Source organism: Rhopalosiphum maidis, chromosome 3 (genome assembly GCF_003676215.2).
Source record: "Rhopalosiphum maidis isolate BTI-1 chromosome 3, ASM367621v3, whole genome shotgun sequence".
Taxonomy (NCBI): Eukaryota; Metazoa; Arthropoda; class Insecta; order Hemiptera; family Aphididae; genus Rhopalosiphum; species Rhopalosiphum maidis.
Window position 1 is genome coordinate 54,465,222 of NC_040879.1, and position 15,164 is coordinate 54,480,385.

General features: G+C 24.5%; 2 protein-coding genes across 2 annotated transcripts; both read right to left on the reverse strand.

Annotated features, from left to right (window-relative positions):
• Positions 1-1,596: 1,596 nt before the first annotated feature.
• LOC113557459 (pre-mRNA-splicing factor CWC22 homolog) lies at positions 1,597-11,304 on the reverse strand. The gene is made up of 11 exons (XM_026962992.1): positions 11,204-11,304; positions 9,870-9,997; positions 7,240-7,291; positions 5,542-5,767; positions 5,338-5,466; positions 5,091-5,276; positions 4,760-4,907; positions 4,554-4,694; positions 4,108-4,340; positions 2,293-2,542; positions 1,597-1,734 (listed from the first exon to the last, which is right to left on the reverse strand). The coding sequence occupies exons 2-11, from the start codon at positions 9,919-9,921 to the stop codon at positions 1,724-1,726; spliced, it is 1,428 nt and encodes a 475-aa protein (XP_026818793.1). The 5' UTR covers positions 9,922-9,997; positions 11,204-11,304; the 3' UTR covers positions 1,597-1,723.
• Positions 11,305-14,511: 3,207 nt separating this feature from the next.
• LOC113558144 (cleavage and polyadenylation specificity factor subunit CG7185-like) lies at positions 14,512-15,161 on the reverse strand. The gene is made up of 3 exons (XM_026963651.1): positions 15,152-15,161; positions 14,670-15,059; positions 14,512-14,610 (listed from the first exon to the last, which is right to left on the reverse strand). The coding sequence occupies exons 1-3, from the start codon at positions 15,159-15,161 to the stop codon at positions 14,552-14,554; spliced, it is 459 nt and encodes a 152-aa protein (XP_026819452.1). The 3' UTR covers positions 14,512-14,551.
• Between the last annotated feature and the right edge of the window lie 3 nt (positions 15,162-15,164).

Sequence of the window (15,164 nt, forward strand, 5' to 3'; positions counted from 1 at the left end):
CCTATATGAAACCCACACGTCATGTATTTTGTACTTCACCATTACAAATATGTGTCAGTTTCTACGTGACCTTAAAATACAGATCGCCATTCGCCCTTTTCATCAGTGTGAGAAGAATTATTTTTTAGGTTTCTGTTGCGCACATGATAATCCTACCGTTATTTATTAATTTATTACCTTCAAGCTCAAGGGCCTATTTGAGGGGGCGTATTCGTCCCCCCCATCACTCGTATTTTTTTCTATATAATACATTAATTAATAATTTATTTAAAAAATTTTCCATTTAATAGAGATTGTAAATCGTATTGATATCATAATACTTAACATAAAAAGTATTTTATGCCTATTTAGGTAATCAACTGTAAATTATTTTTAGTTTGTATAGAAGAAAAAATAATTTTGTCCCTCCCTCTCATGGACTCAACTCAATACGCCCTTGTCAAGCTTGCTTTATACAATAATATGTGAGAAATATCATTACACATTAACACATAATACTTAATACTAATAATATTATTAAAACATTTAATAAATCAATAACGAGTTAATGGTCCTATAATCTTTGTTTGTTAGTTCAATTTTAGTGAATGAATACATTGCTTATGAGTCTTGAAAAAATATTTTATGATATATAGTTGATTAAAATTAACCATGTCATTAAAGTATTGTCTAAGTTAATGAATAAATTATTTGCACTAAGCTATATAATTTCTTCAAGTCGTTTGTACACAAGTAAATTTCAAGATTAACCTTTAACCAAAACATCAACTGCATAACAAACTAGTTTATCATATTTACTCAAATCAATTTGTATATTAAATAACTCCAGTAAAGAGTAGTCCCTAGATTAAAGTTATGTATATTTTTGTAATTTTATTTATTACTAAGGAAAACAGGTAAGGGTTCAACGACGAAACTAATAAACAATAAATGAGTCTTATAAATATTTTTTCCATTTCAGTATTTAAGTTCCTCAATTGGCTAACATCAATGAATAGTGGAGTTTTGTAGTCACAAAATACAGATAATATTTAAGGTGTATGGTTATTATACATGAGCTGATAATTTATATTCTTTTTGATTAGGTATATATTATATATAAACAAAATAGATGTCTGAATATAAAACCCTTTTAATATTACATAATAAATTTTATTATACTGCAGTTATCATTTAACAAAAATATAACATTGAATACAATGAAGATACACAAATATTTCTGATTAATGGTTTAAGTAACATCAAATAAATGTCAATAATTCATATTGCAATTTAAAAATAGTATACATAGATTATTATTTAAAAATAGTATACATACATTATTACTTAAAAATAGTATACATACATTATTATTTAAAAACAAAAAAAAAACCACAATATGTCTTAGTATAAAACACTTTTAATTTAATATTTTATTATACTGCAGTAATTATTTGATAAAAACATAATTTTAAGTACAATGATAATTCATAAATATTATTAATAAATGATTTAGATAATATTAAAAAAATATTAATAACTCTTTTAAAAAAATACTAATACTTCATAGATTTTTATTTAAAAATATATTATGTATTTATTTATGTATTATGATGATTCAAAAATATTTTTGTTAAATGGGTTAGATAACATAAAACAAATGTTAATAGCTTCTATGATAATGTAAAAATGGTAGATAGTCAACTTCATTAGTTGAAGCTGGAAATTTATTTGAGTCGGAACTTTAAAAATTATCTGAAAATTGAATGATATGGTGTTAAATAATAAATGATAATCTTATAACTTATAAGTTATAATCTAAAATCTTAATACAAATAAATAAATTATAACAATGCATGTATTACAAATTATCATCCTTATATAAAATGAAATTAAGCGATTCTCAGAGCTATATGAAGTGGAGCTTCCCTTAAATATAGACATTGATTATTCAATAGTGATGGTAAATAGTAATTAAAATTATATATATTATTATATATTATAGTATATTTTTTAATTAATATAATATTAATAATAATGATAATGATTTTTAGGTACCTATAACTTGAAAATTTATTTAAAAAATAACACTCTGTAGTTAATTAAAAATGAATTTATCAAGCTTATTATTTGAAGAAAAAAAAACAAAAAAAAATAATTTCTGTTTTTTTTTTTTATCAAATATGATAAAAGTACTGTCTTATTAAATTGGACATATCTGAGAGGCACCAGCCTAATTATATCACCAGAAAAATGTAAGTTTTTAAAAATACTATATTATTTAAAAAAAAATAATAAAATGATTTTACTTACAGCTGTTATGATAAACTGTATTATCTATTTCTTGATGCAAAATTTCAACATAATTTCCGTTAGGAGAACTTGATTCATCTTCAATTACTGATAAGAACTTGAATGATATTAAACCAATTTTAATTATATGAGCAAAAAATTTGGCAATACGGTATGATTTTTGTGTATCAAAATTGTAGCTTGTTACATAGCAGTGAATAAAAATAATTTCCATCATATCAAAAAATATCTTGTTTGTTTCACATAATTCCTAAATAAAATAAAAATTAAAAATAAAAAAAAATTTAGAAAGTGGGAATGATGTTATTCTTTTATTATATTTTTTTGTGGATGTATACACGACAAGTAACTTTGATTTTAACTCCTGAACTTGAGGGTGGTTCTGATAGCTAATTGGATCTAGTTTATACTAAAAAAAGGTTAAAATTAAAAATACTCAGTAATTTTCAAAAAATTGGGGAAAACAAACAAAAAGAGGAATTTTCACTTAAAACCAGTTTTGGTGATAATCCATTTTGTTTTTTGGCTAACTTAAAAATGAATAATTTTAGATAATTAAAATGTTCACCAAATGTTTAAATGATTATTTTCTATATAATATAAAATTTTAAAAATTTCCAAAGCATTTTGTCTGTTTTTGAATTATTTATAGATATATTTATAAAATTTAATATATTTCTGTTTTTTTTTTTTGCTAAGTCAAAAAAATTGAAAATGAATACAATCTTGATCTTAGTAGTACATAATGGGAATAAATAATTAAAAAAATAAACAATCACAATCATCTTTTAAAGATATTTAAAGTTCAAAACAATGAATAATAATGCACATTATTTTGTTTTAATTTAAAAACATTATTTATGAGGACTTAAAGTTTTATGTATATTATGAATTTTTACTTTATGTAATGAGTACTATGTTATTTTTAAAATATGCTCATTAATTTTTATGGTTTTAACTATAAACTTATTTACACTTTTTTTCAGCATTAGGTGATATTGATTCAAAAGCTAATAATAATGATATATATGGTATAGACATATATCATAATAATAATTGTATTAAATAGAAATACTAATAATTTAATAAATGCAATGTTTTTGTAAAAATAAAAAAATTAAATCTACTTACTGTAATACTAATAGTTATAAATAATTTAAGAGGATGTCAGCGCAATATTTATTTTTTTTCTCAGATACACACAACATAGATAAAATGCTTTCAGCTAAAATCGTTTTTCTTTTTTTTTATGATTTTTGAGCAATTTTAAAGTAAAATCATCTATTATGAAAATTACAGAAGATAATATTTTTGAGAGAATGACATATCGGTTTATATTTTGTTGTTATTCAATTTTATATTCGACTTTCAAAATAAAAAAAAAATGTAAATTTAAATGATGTTAAAATTGTTTTGAAACAATACTTAGACAAATCGATATGTTTTATCTTCAAAAATTGTATTCTTTATCGTTTTTGTAATGGGTGATATTATTCTAAGATTACTCAAAAACATAAAAATATAAATCTGTGTAAATACGTTTTATGTATGTTGCACATGAGCTAAAATAGAGAGAAAACAAACAGTATGTTGACATCCTCTTAATAGCAATATCAAAAAATACATATAATATTTATTTAGTTATATAGGCTTCTTAGCTTAGAAAAATTTTTGTACAAAATAATATATTATTACATTTGAAATTTAACACATCCATCATAGTGACAACTCAACATCTACTTTACAGTAGAGCAGTATATACTTTTTTAATAGTCTAAAAAGATGTGTTATTTTAATTTTTAATTGAAATTTTACTTTAGCTAGAAGTCCAAAATTATCTTTATATGTTCTTTGTTCACAGCAACAGTCCAAAATCATAAAACAAAGTTCCATTTCTTGACCAGGTATAATAAATTTCTCATAATATTTTTTATAATCCGTTGGCGAGTTTACAATTAAGTTGATAACTTCTCTTAGACATATATTTCTCAATGATATCATATTTATGTCTTTTCCTATGTTATTAATATGTTTTATCATTTCAATCACTACAAAAATAGTAACATTTTAAGGTTATTAGAAAATAATTTATAATTATATTATAGATCCTATAAATAAACAAATCATATGTATAAAATATGAAAGTAAATAAGTTTTTTTTAAGTTGATGTCAACTTAAAAATATAATAATGTAAAAAGAGAATGTTCTATAAATTTGATTTATAGTATAGTAGTTAATATTTTAATTAAATAGCTCTTACATTTTTTTTCACCATCATACTGATTATTAAAATCAGTTACAGATTCAAATCCACTTTCTTCATCATCATCTTCTTGTAATTTCAATACCAAACTTTTATAAATTTTTTCATTTGATTCAAATTCCGGATCATATTCGTACTCTTTATTTAAAATTTAAAATTTAAATTTAAAAATATTTATTTTAAATAAACATGACATTTATTACCTATATTATATAATGTAGCATCTACAGTCGAGTCAAAAGTTGCAAAATGAGTGATTTGACAGTCATTAGTTGGTAGTAAATCAAGATGTTTAAACTTGAATCCATTTTCATCGAATTGTGAAAGTTTCAAACTTAGAGAACTGCGAACCTATAATTAAATAAATTGCATTTTGAAATAAAAAATCTAATAAAACTCAGCAGCTGGTTAAAAATATATCTGATACTAAAATATTTTAAAAAATCTAAAAAAAATAGTATTTTAAAATTTTGAATAGTAAAAATAAATGGGTAATCTGAAACTAAAAATATCACGAAAAAAATATACGTTTACCTTTTCATCATGTTCATCATTCAAAAAGCTACGAATTTTATCAAATATTTCATTCAAAAAATTTTTAAAGACTTCACTAACTCTTTTACTACATATTTCCAAAAATTCAATAGCTATTTCAATAGAAAACAAAGACGGTTCTTCAAAAAGAAGATCTAATAGTTCTATAGCTAGCTTTTCATCAACCTAAAATTAATCAAAACTTTAAACTATTCAAAATGAAAACATAAATTAATTAAAAACTTACAACATTATGATTAATCAAATGTCCAATAAATACCACAGATGCTACAGCATCTGATTCTTCATATTCAAAATAGGCACATTGGAATTTCATAAGAATCGCGTCCACGATTAATTTTCCAATTTCTGGAAACTTTATATTAGAAAGAATAATTTTAAATATAAACCATACAATACCAATCATATAAAATTACATTTAAACACTTACTGCAAGGTTTATGACAGCAACCAAAGTTGCATAAACATGTGTATCGTTGGAACATGAAGCAATTTGTGCATGGATAATAGAATTACAAAACAAATGTTTACCTCTTATAATATTTTGTTTAAGTAACTCTTTTTTTACAGTTCCAATATTAATACCATTGACTTTGGATACTAAGTAGACAATTGACGTATGCAATTTATCCCAAGTAGTTCTTTGATAAACGTCACTAAAAAATTGAATAAATCAATTTGCATAATTAAATTTATTATACACAAAATAATATAATATTAAATTATAACATTTATATAATATAATTATAACTATTATGGAAAATAAACATATTCTAGAAGTTTTTTTTTTTTTTTTAATTCAATTTTAAATTTAAGTACATATTTTCAGCATAATTAGGCTTTTAAAGATTGAACCATTTTAAGATTAATATTTTAGGAAAAAAATTTATTACACTGGATAGAAAAATGTTTAATTTGATGAATTATCTATGTAATAAATACATCTTATAACCAAGGCTCGGGACTTATATCACTTAAAATCATAAAAATAAGCGCTTAAAAACATCATTATAAATACTCTGAGCTAAAAATACTTTGAGCAAAAATATTAGGAAAAGTTTAAACTAAAAAAAATAAATCAATCTTTATGTTATAAAAATATTAAACTTCACTTTTGAGACATTTTGCCTTATTGTATAGATTTTCAAAGGGATTTTCTGAAAAACTATTAAAAATAGAAAAACTAATAAAAAAAAAATACTTTTAAATTTCATAGTCGAAAGTGTTGTAATATGACATACACTTCCATAGCACTCTGCTACATTTTAAGCCAATCCATAAAAATAAGCAAATATTTTAAGTCCCGAGGCCTGCTTATAACTAATTAAAAAATATATATTGAATAACATGTATACTTTATATTTTATGGGCATCAATGATTTGTCCCCCTATAAAATAATCAGTAATTTTTTTATAATAGATATAATTATTGGCAACAAAGGTAGCACGTACATTTTATCGGAAATTTAAGTAATTTACTTCCTAAGAGCTTTTTTAAGGGATGTGTCAAACATACAATTTTAATAACTTGAATTAGAATTTTATTTTAACTTTTAAATTTAAAAATATAATAATAGTAAATTAATACATTGTAATAAAAATAAATAAATATTCTTAAGTTTTAAAGATTTTACATAAATCAAATATAAAATTTAAAAAAAAATGTTAAAACTTAAGTTTTTACAAAAAATTTAATATTTTTATACAACTAGGTATTTTAAATTTAATATTAAAAATATTCAAAAAATACATCCAATATTACAAAAAATTATCAAATTAGTATGATGTAATATTAAATCATTTTAAACTATTGTACTTTAATTTTTTACTTAACTTCAAACTGTTTGAATTGATTTAAATTTGAGGAATCAAAGAGTTTAAGAACTAAATCTTGCTTTTTGTGAGTAATATGATATTTTAAGATTGTGTATTTATTATACATTCCAGATAAATGTTAAAAGAAGCATTATGGTGTCATAAAAATATGTATTTATCATTAAACACGTCTAAAAGATCTTAAAATAAATTATATTGCAATTTAAAATAAATAATCTACATCCTATAGCTCTATGTATATTATTATATATTTTATTTAACTATAAAAACAATAATGAAGTATAATAAATACCTTGATTTATCCATAATTTCTTGCTCGTCATTTACACAGTTTGATGTTATATCTGTAAAGTAAATTTCATGATTATAGTACAGTATTTAATCTAATATATTTTGACAGTTATAAAAATATAAATAATTAAATAAAATTAATATAGCTTATCAATGAGCTAATATGACTTATGACCAGAACTCTTTAATTTTTGGTTTTAGTAGGTTAGGTATCTCTTATGTACATAATATATTTGGCTTATAAATTTTATATATAAACAATTGTTAATTTAGACCACATTAAAAATTATGATTTTATAGATAATTATTAATTAAAGAAGCAGAAGGCCAAACACCTTTATCATAAAACAAAAGACCAACTCACAAAAGAAAATCAACACATGCAACAATATTTTTACAAATCTTGATGACAATTCATCGACAATATAAACATTACTAAGTGTAACAAAGTAGTAACAACCTATATTGACACTTTATAATATATTTAATTATTAATATTGTATCAATCTTTAACAATTTACTAGAAAATCGTTATTATATTGTATCAAGAAACAAAATTGTGAATCTACAATAGAGTTCCTTTGATCAGAGGCAGAGTGAGTAATTATGAAATCATCTTTCACCTTTTTTTCTGATATTTATTGATAACTAGACTCCTAGTAATAATTCACAATCTCACAGTCAGATAAATATTTTTAGAAATGTAGCCATATAGGTATATTACTTTTTTAACAAGCTAAACATTCAATAGGTGAAGCCATAAATAAAAATAAAAAATAAATGCTTTGCAAAAATAATAAATAAAAGGTTTAATATTATGAATAATCAAAATAATTTAGATATTGTATTATAGTGCATATTATTAAATTATAAAATATAATCACCCTCCGTAATTTTTATAATTTGTAAATTGTACATATCACAATAAATGTACTCATATGATATATTATATTTACATCATGAAATTAGAGAAAATACATGTTTATTATTATAATAGTTATATATGACATTTCTTTTTATATTTTGACCTAAAAAATGGTATTTATGTGCTCCTTGTTTGAATAAGCTAAATTACAAAAATGAATAATAAAAATACTAATTTTTCATGTATTATATCATAATTTAAATTTTAGTTTATTTTTAAAATTTCCAAATAAGAGTCTCATTGAATTTTAATAATTTGTATATTAACCAACACTGGTTTCTCTGATCGGTTAATCACTAATGGTTAACTTATACTTAATATAACTATAACTTTTATTTATAAAAGACATTTATATAATATGATTAGAATAATACAAAATTAAATTAGAACATCATGAAATATCAAAGTAAAATTAAGGGTTTTTAAACAGTAAAAAATTACCTGATTTAGTTTATTTAATTTAAATTATTAATGTACATGAAATTAAGTATTTAAGATACATTAGATGTATATTGTACAGGTATTGTACACGGGAATATTATTTTAATTATACTAAGATTATTACTTTTCAAAATGTTTATCAATTTATCATCAAATGTGTAGGTATTATAAGATATCAAATTTAATGGACGAATAACAAATCAGTAGGTAAGAATTATAGTTCAATGATAATCTATATAAAACTTGTATACAATTAAAAATTAATATTTTGTATAGTTCATAATATAATACCTAAAAGGGGTCTCTAAACTTTTTTACTCAAGGGCCATAAAAAAATTAAAAAGCTTTTTGCAGGGCCAATACATATAGATACTTATTAAATAACATTTATAATTTGTAATTTCACAGGAATGTAATTAACTGATTAAATAAAAACAGACTCTTAACAGTTGTTATGGCTTGCTGTTTTTTGATATAGTTTAAAATAAATTTGAGTTTAGCCATTTAGAAGAATGTAGTTTTTAAAAGTTGTTTAATATGAATGAAATAGGTACTATACTATATAAATTGTACCCTAATAAGAACTTAAATAAAAAAAAATAATTAAGATAATACAAATACTTCATTTTTGAATAATTTGCTGCAGTTAAAGTGTCTGTGCGCAGACTATAGTTTGGAGACTCCTATAATAGACCAAAATTTAAACTACAATTTATTATTTGACTTTAACCATTTTAAATTTTGTTGGTAGACAGCATATAATAATAAAGATTTTATAATTATAAAAAATCTGGTTCAATGGGCATAGTCTGCGCCTTTGAGTTGAGTCATAGATTAGCTATAGGAATGTGAATGCTATTATTTTATATTGGAGTAGATCCAGTGCTTGCTGTTTTTTGTTAAATATATAAAAATAATTAAAATAACATTTCAATATAAAACGTAAATAACTTGATTGGTGATAAAAAACTACTTCATTGACCGTAACACTAATACCAGCAACTGTCGGTAAGAATACTTTCACGGTTTATAGCCGTGAATATCCAAGCTCCAATACATTTTTGATCACCGATTCAAGATTCTAAACTGTTAAAAGATTAATATGAAATTATTAAACACTACATTAGTCGACGATTGAGATGAAAACCATATAAAATAGCAACTGTGCCCTGTATACTTGGCTGCTGGCGTGTTACGGTCTTCTCGCCGAGATTAACTCGGTACATCTTTGTATGAGTAAAATTGTTACCGAAACAAAAACTTACGTTGTTCTTCGCCACTAGCGGACATGCTCACGTCGGTTGATGCAGTTTCCATTTCTGCGCAGGAAAGTTCTTCGGCTACGACTCTCGAAACGAAAAGTGAAGAGTAACGAATCGTTAGTTTACCTAACCTAGTCGAATACAAAAAATGTAAACGCAAACTCGCAAAACAAGATGACAACTACTAAACGCGCAGGCGCGGGAGCTGATGTAACCACGAGAACCGGCGGTAGTAGACGATTAGTGGCGACTGGTAGACGTGATAAGTAAGCAATGCACTAGTGCGTCTGCGTCGTTTACCCGTCACAAACTCAGAACTCGCAATGGCGTCGTTCGACGTAAACAACGTAGTATAACCTCAAAAACTGTTGCGAATCGATAAAATATAAATCAGTACCTATTAGATAATTACGAAATAGAAATTGCGTTATCCACTGCTCAGTCACGAGTAAAAGTGATTAATGAACGTAATACAAATTACAGACTGATGCGAAAAAACAATAATCAAAATACTATGTATCGTGGAAATCACATGACAACACGAACTACTACTACGAGTCTGGCAACAACCGGTTATCGTCGTTCGGGAAAATGACGTACAATATCAACTATAGGTCAACGGTGGTTATACCGATAACGAGTTATCAGCTGCTATTGCGTTCTCCCGATTTTACTATATTATTGGGTACATTTTATCCTGTAAAACAGTGTTTCCCAACTTCTTTTACTCGTAGAACCATGAACGTTTTGTGAAACCCCCATATAATTATTGAAGCTTTTTAGGTTCAAATCATAATTAAAATAAAAAAAAATATTATTAATTAATTTATATTTTCCCAAATTTTCACGGAATCTTTGGCACCGGCTGATGGAAGTACGGAACCGCGGAACACCAATTTGGGAAACACTGCTGTAAAACAATAACTACTGGGCAACGGGCATACCTAACAGATTTTACTTCGCAAAGGATTTTAAAATGTTTGCGTTTCAACTAGGTAGGTAGTTAAAAACATCGACGCGTTCAGAACTTGGTTTCAAAGTTATAATTTACTGAAACTTCGCCAATTTGGCATTTATAACGCGCGTTATCATTGTTATCAAAACAAATTATGCACTTATTTTAAGCACCTTTTTTTTTAATCCGCGGTACTTTTGATGATAATTAGTAATTACAAATATCTTAACAAAAATGTATACGTGGAATAAGTAGTTACAAAATTATAGCCATTCAAAGCTGGCGATGTTAGTATAATGCGTAGAGCACCGGGTACAGCAACTCAGGCACGTATACAGGGGAAGGGGTTCAACCCCTCCCGGGATTTTTTTTGTGTACGTACCTGCAACAACTATAGCGCCGCTTAGTCGCAATTTCCGGATATCCACTATTGTGTTTGAGCTCCGACAGTTTGACTCACGAAATTATTTATTATGATTTAACTATAATCAGTAACCAGTCATATTAGCAGTTTAAAATAATTGAAACTTTAAAAGGCTTACTTATACAATATACCTACTTATTAATTAATTAACTAAAATATATTTTTGATGATATTTAGAGGGTTCTTCCCCAATTTAAATATTGTGATGTTAAGAATTTAGATTATAGACATTTTATAAGGGGAGGGGTTAAAGCTATCAAACGTAGAGGGGAGTGATGTATTCTGATATTCAGGTTATTGACATCCCCTTCCCCTAAACGATTTCAGATAAAACATATTTGCCATCATTTTATATAGGTATAATATGATAACATTTAATTAATTTAATTGACAACAGTATAAATAAACACCTTTTAACAGTTATTTAGTTGCAAGAACTTAGGTATATCAAAGTTAATATAATTTTTAAATTTTAATTCCCAATATTGAGTATAGGTAAATTACTATATTAATATAATAGTAATAATCGTATGATAATAATTTATGTTACTAAAATAATAATTCTACCAAACAGAGTTGAATAGTGGATTACAGATTCTATATTGAGATTATAAATTAAATCTGCTTTCTATAATTTGTATAAAAATGTCCCCTCCCCTAAATATATCATTGGTAAAGAGTAATAAGTTATTATCCCTACAATCTACTTAAACCGTTAGTTACATATGTTAGTCTAATACACTATCCACTAATTCTGGAGAAGTATTTTTTATGTGTAATACTTTCACATCCTAGTGTGAGAGGGTTGGACGAGGCAAACCTACAAAAATATCGGTTGGATCTCAAGTTTGGTAACTCATACTGGCAGTCGTAATCAAAGTGAGAACTATTTTCATTCCAACTTATTGATCAATCTAATTACGAAATATAGATTTTGAAAACAAGTTTGAACTTATAATTTTTTCCATATTTAGATCCTTTTAACAATTTTTAAACAAATTTGGGGTACATGACTTAGTAACATTTCGTTTTGAAAATGTATGAATGTTATTATTATGTTATTATCATTATTATTAGGGTAATTATTTTATTGAAGAATACTTAATATTTTAAAATCTATCTATGTTTTAGAAAATATTTTTTTTTTTATATAATTTCCAGATGAGATAAAACAAAATTATATTTTATACTTTTTAATATTTTTCATCGTTATACATTTTTTGAAGCATTTCTATACATAAAAATTGAAATTTAGATAAGTAGTTTTTAGTTATCAGTACCATTAAAAGTATAGGTATACGGCGTGCTGGATATGGGGATACTTCGTTCAATGTTAACCTACTTCGCTAACCGTTTACCTAAACTTTAAAGACTTCTCATAAACTCGTAGTAAGTAAGTTGATTCCCGAGACCTACTTTATTTATTAGTCCAGCGGTTCTTAACCTTTTGTAGAACACGGACCACCGATAAAAGATTTTTAGAAATCGCGGACCTCCTACCAATTTTTTGTCAAATATTTTTTTTTTACAAAACATCTAATGTTATTATAACCAAAATTATAATAATTATTTTATATTACAGATTATAGAAGTAGACATAACAAAACATACCTACACATTTAAAATTATTTTTATTAAACTTAATTTTTCATAAAACTGTAAAATAAATTATTTTATTTTTAATATTCTTAAAGCTGCTGTGGACCCCTAGGGGGCCGCAGACCACACGTTAAGAACCGCTGTATTAGTTTGTTTCCCGGGTCATTAAGAGGTGTGTACGAGTTGATTCTCTATGTTGTATATCAATAGACTAGTATGACCATAAAAAGTTCAACCGTCACACACAACATGCGCTTGTATTTTTTTACTAATAATTTTAAATTGTCTTATTAATAATTATAAATAATTAATTATTATATAATACAATAAATAATTAATAAATAACAATTGAATAATTTTCAAAACATAAAAAAATTAAAAAGAACAAAAAACAGCATTTTTGAAAAATTTGTCAGCCAACCCCTCGTGGTGTTTCTTGGGTTACGCTTTTAGGTTGAATTTAAGACTAAATATTGAAAAAAATGTATGATTACCCAGGAATCAACTCTTAGGTTAATGACCTCTTAATGACCCGGGAGTAAACTCAGTGTAGGTAAACAGGTACATGGGAATTAACTCGTACGTAACTAATAAACTCAAATTTCGATATTTATGTATTTTTATATACTATCTAATATATGCATTATACATATTCAAAATATGCAAAAATATGTAAAATAAAATTGTTCGATTTCATCGAGAATAAACCAAATCGTGGATATATCTAAAAATAAATCAATTTGGACTTAAGTAAAAGAACATGGAAATCCTAGCTCTATAGTTATCAGCAATATAATTATTTTATTATTGTTTTTAGAACAGAAAATTTTATTAAACGTTTCAACTTCAAAATAAACTAGTAATGAAAAAATAAATCTAAAAACAAAGTATAATAAATCAATTTAAATTTCACAATTATTAATTTTAAAATACTCCTATAATGATTTATACAAGTGGCGTGTATACGAATCAATGTTAAAGGGAGGCACACCCTCCATATTACCATCACTGGATTTATGGCTGTTAATTTGTCAAGTATTAATGCTGTATTATATATATATTATATATAGTGCTAAAGTAGGTAAAAAATATAATATGATATTGATTTAAATGTATAAAATGTATTATTAAGAATACCAAATGTATTTATATTTAGAAGTTCAATTCAAAGATTCATTGTTAATAATTTTCGATCTCTTATTAGAAGATAATTTATATAATTGATAATTATTAGTATTTTTTGAAAAAAATTATTGGGAGACGACACTGAGTGTTGACTCAAATATCCCTTTTCCCCATAATTATACATTTACACAAATGTATAATATTATATAATTAAGGATAAAAAAAAAATCTACCATAACTATACCAATGAATTGAAAAATAATATACATTTATTCACCATATTTACTACGACAATAATTTTTCTTTTCTAGGAAACTAGAATACTAGATAGAAACAAAGAAAGAAAATAACAGTTGGTCGAAATAATGCAATATGATAATATGGTGTATACACAAGTTTAAAGTTGTTTTAATAATAAAAATAATATAATAATTGTTGGTCTTCTGTTTTAGTTAATCGTGATAGCAAGAGATAATCAAATATAATACAATATAATATATAATGCTTAAAGCTAATTGTAATTTTTAGTTTTTAATCTTCGTCGTATACCTTCTAATCATGTAATCATACCTATTCATTAGATTAATTATGTTCACGTTTTGATCTCTTATATAATCTATCCGAAGGTGATCTAGTCAACTCTATAACATAAAAATTATATTATATAAACTTGAATAAAAAAATATAACTAAAAAGTAACCTTTCTTTTTTTTAACCACTTTGTTTTGAATTCCATATATTGTATTATACAACGTACACACTAATATTTTACTGCGTTCATCGTTAGCCACCTTAGAATCTTCGATTAATGCTATGGCTATATTCAAAGTTTCAATTGCACTACAGTATTCACCATTACTAGCATTAGTTATAGCTCGTGCTATAGCAGAACTAGACACAATTCTATTCCTGTTAATAATATAATTTATTTCTGATTCTGTCATTTGTGTTTGAGATCGATAAGAGTTTGTACATGAAGGATGATTATCTTTATACGAATAGCTTTGAGAATATGAAAGAGGTGTGCTGATTTGATTGGATATTGAAGGATTAACTGGTGCTTGACAATGATAACTTTGATTTGTTTGACCTAATTAGAATATTACCATAAAATTTACATATAATTGTACATTAGGAATTTAATTTTTAATACATTTAAAATAAAATATTTTACAATAATACAAAAATACATTAT

Bases quoted from the DNA above. Each gene is read 5' to 3' on its own strand.
- LOC113557459 (XM_026962992.1), bottom strand. From the start codon at position 9,921: ATGGAAACTGCATCAACCGACGTGAGCATGTCCGCTAGTGGCGAAGAA. The intron at 5,467-5,541 runs GTAAGTGTTTAA...TCTAATATAAAG, and splicing joins TTGCTGTCATAAACCTTGCA to TTTCCAGAAATTGGAAAATT. The intron at 4,908-5,090 runs GTAAACGTATAT...ATTTAATTATAG, and splicing joins ATGATGAACATGATGAAAAG to GTTCGCAGTTCTCTAAGTTT.
- LOC113558144 (XM_026963651.1), bottom strand. The intron at 14,611-14,669 runs GTTACTTTTTAG...TTTATGTTATAG, and splicing joins AGTGGTTAAAAAAAAGAAAG to AGTTGACTAGATCACCTTCG.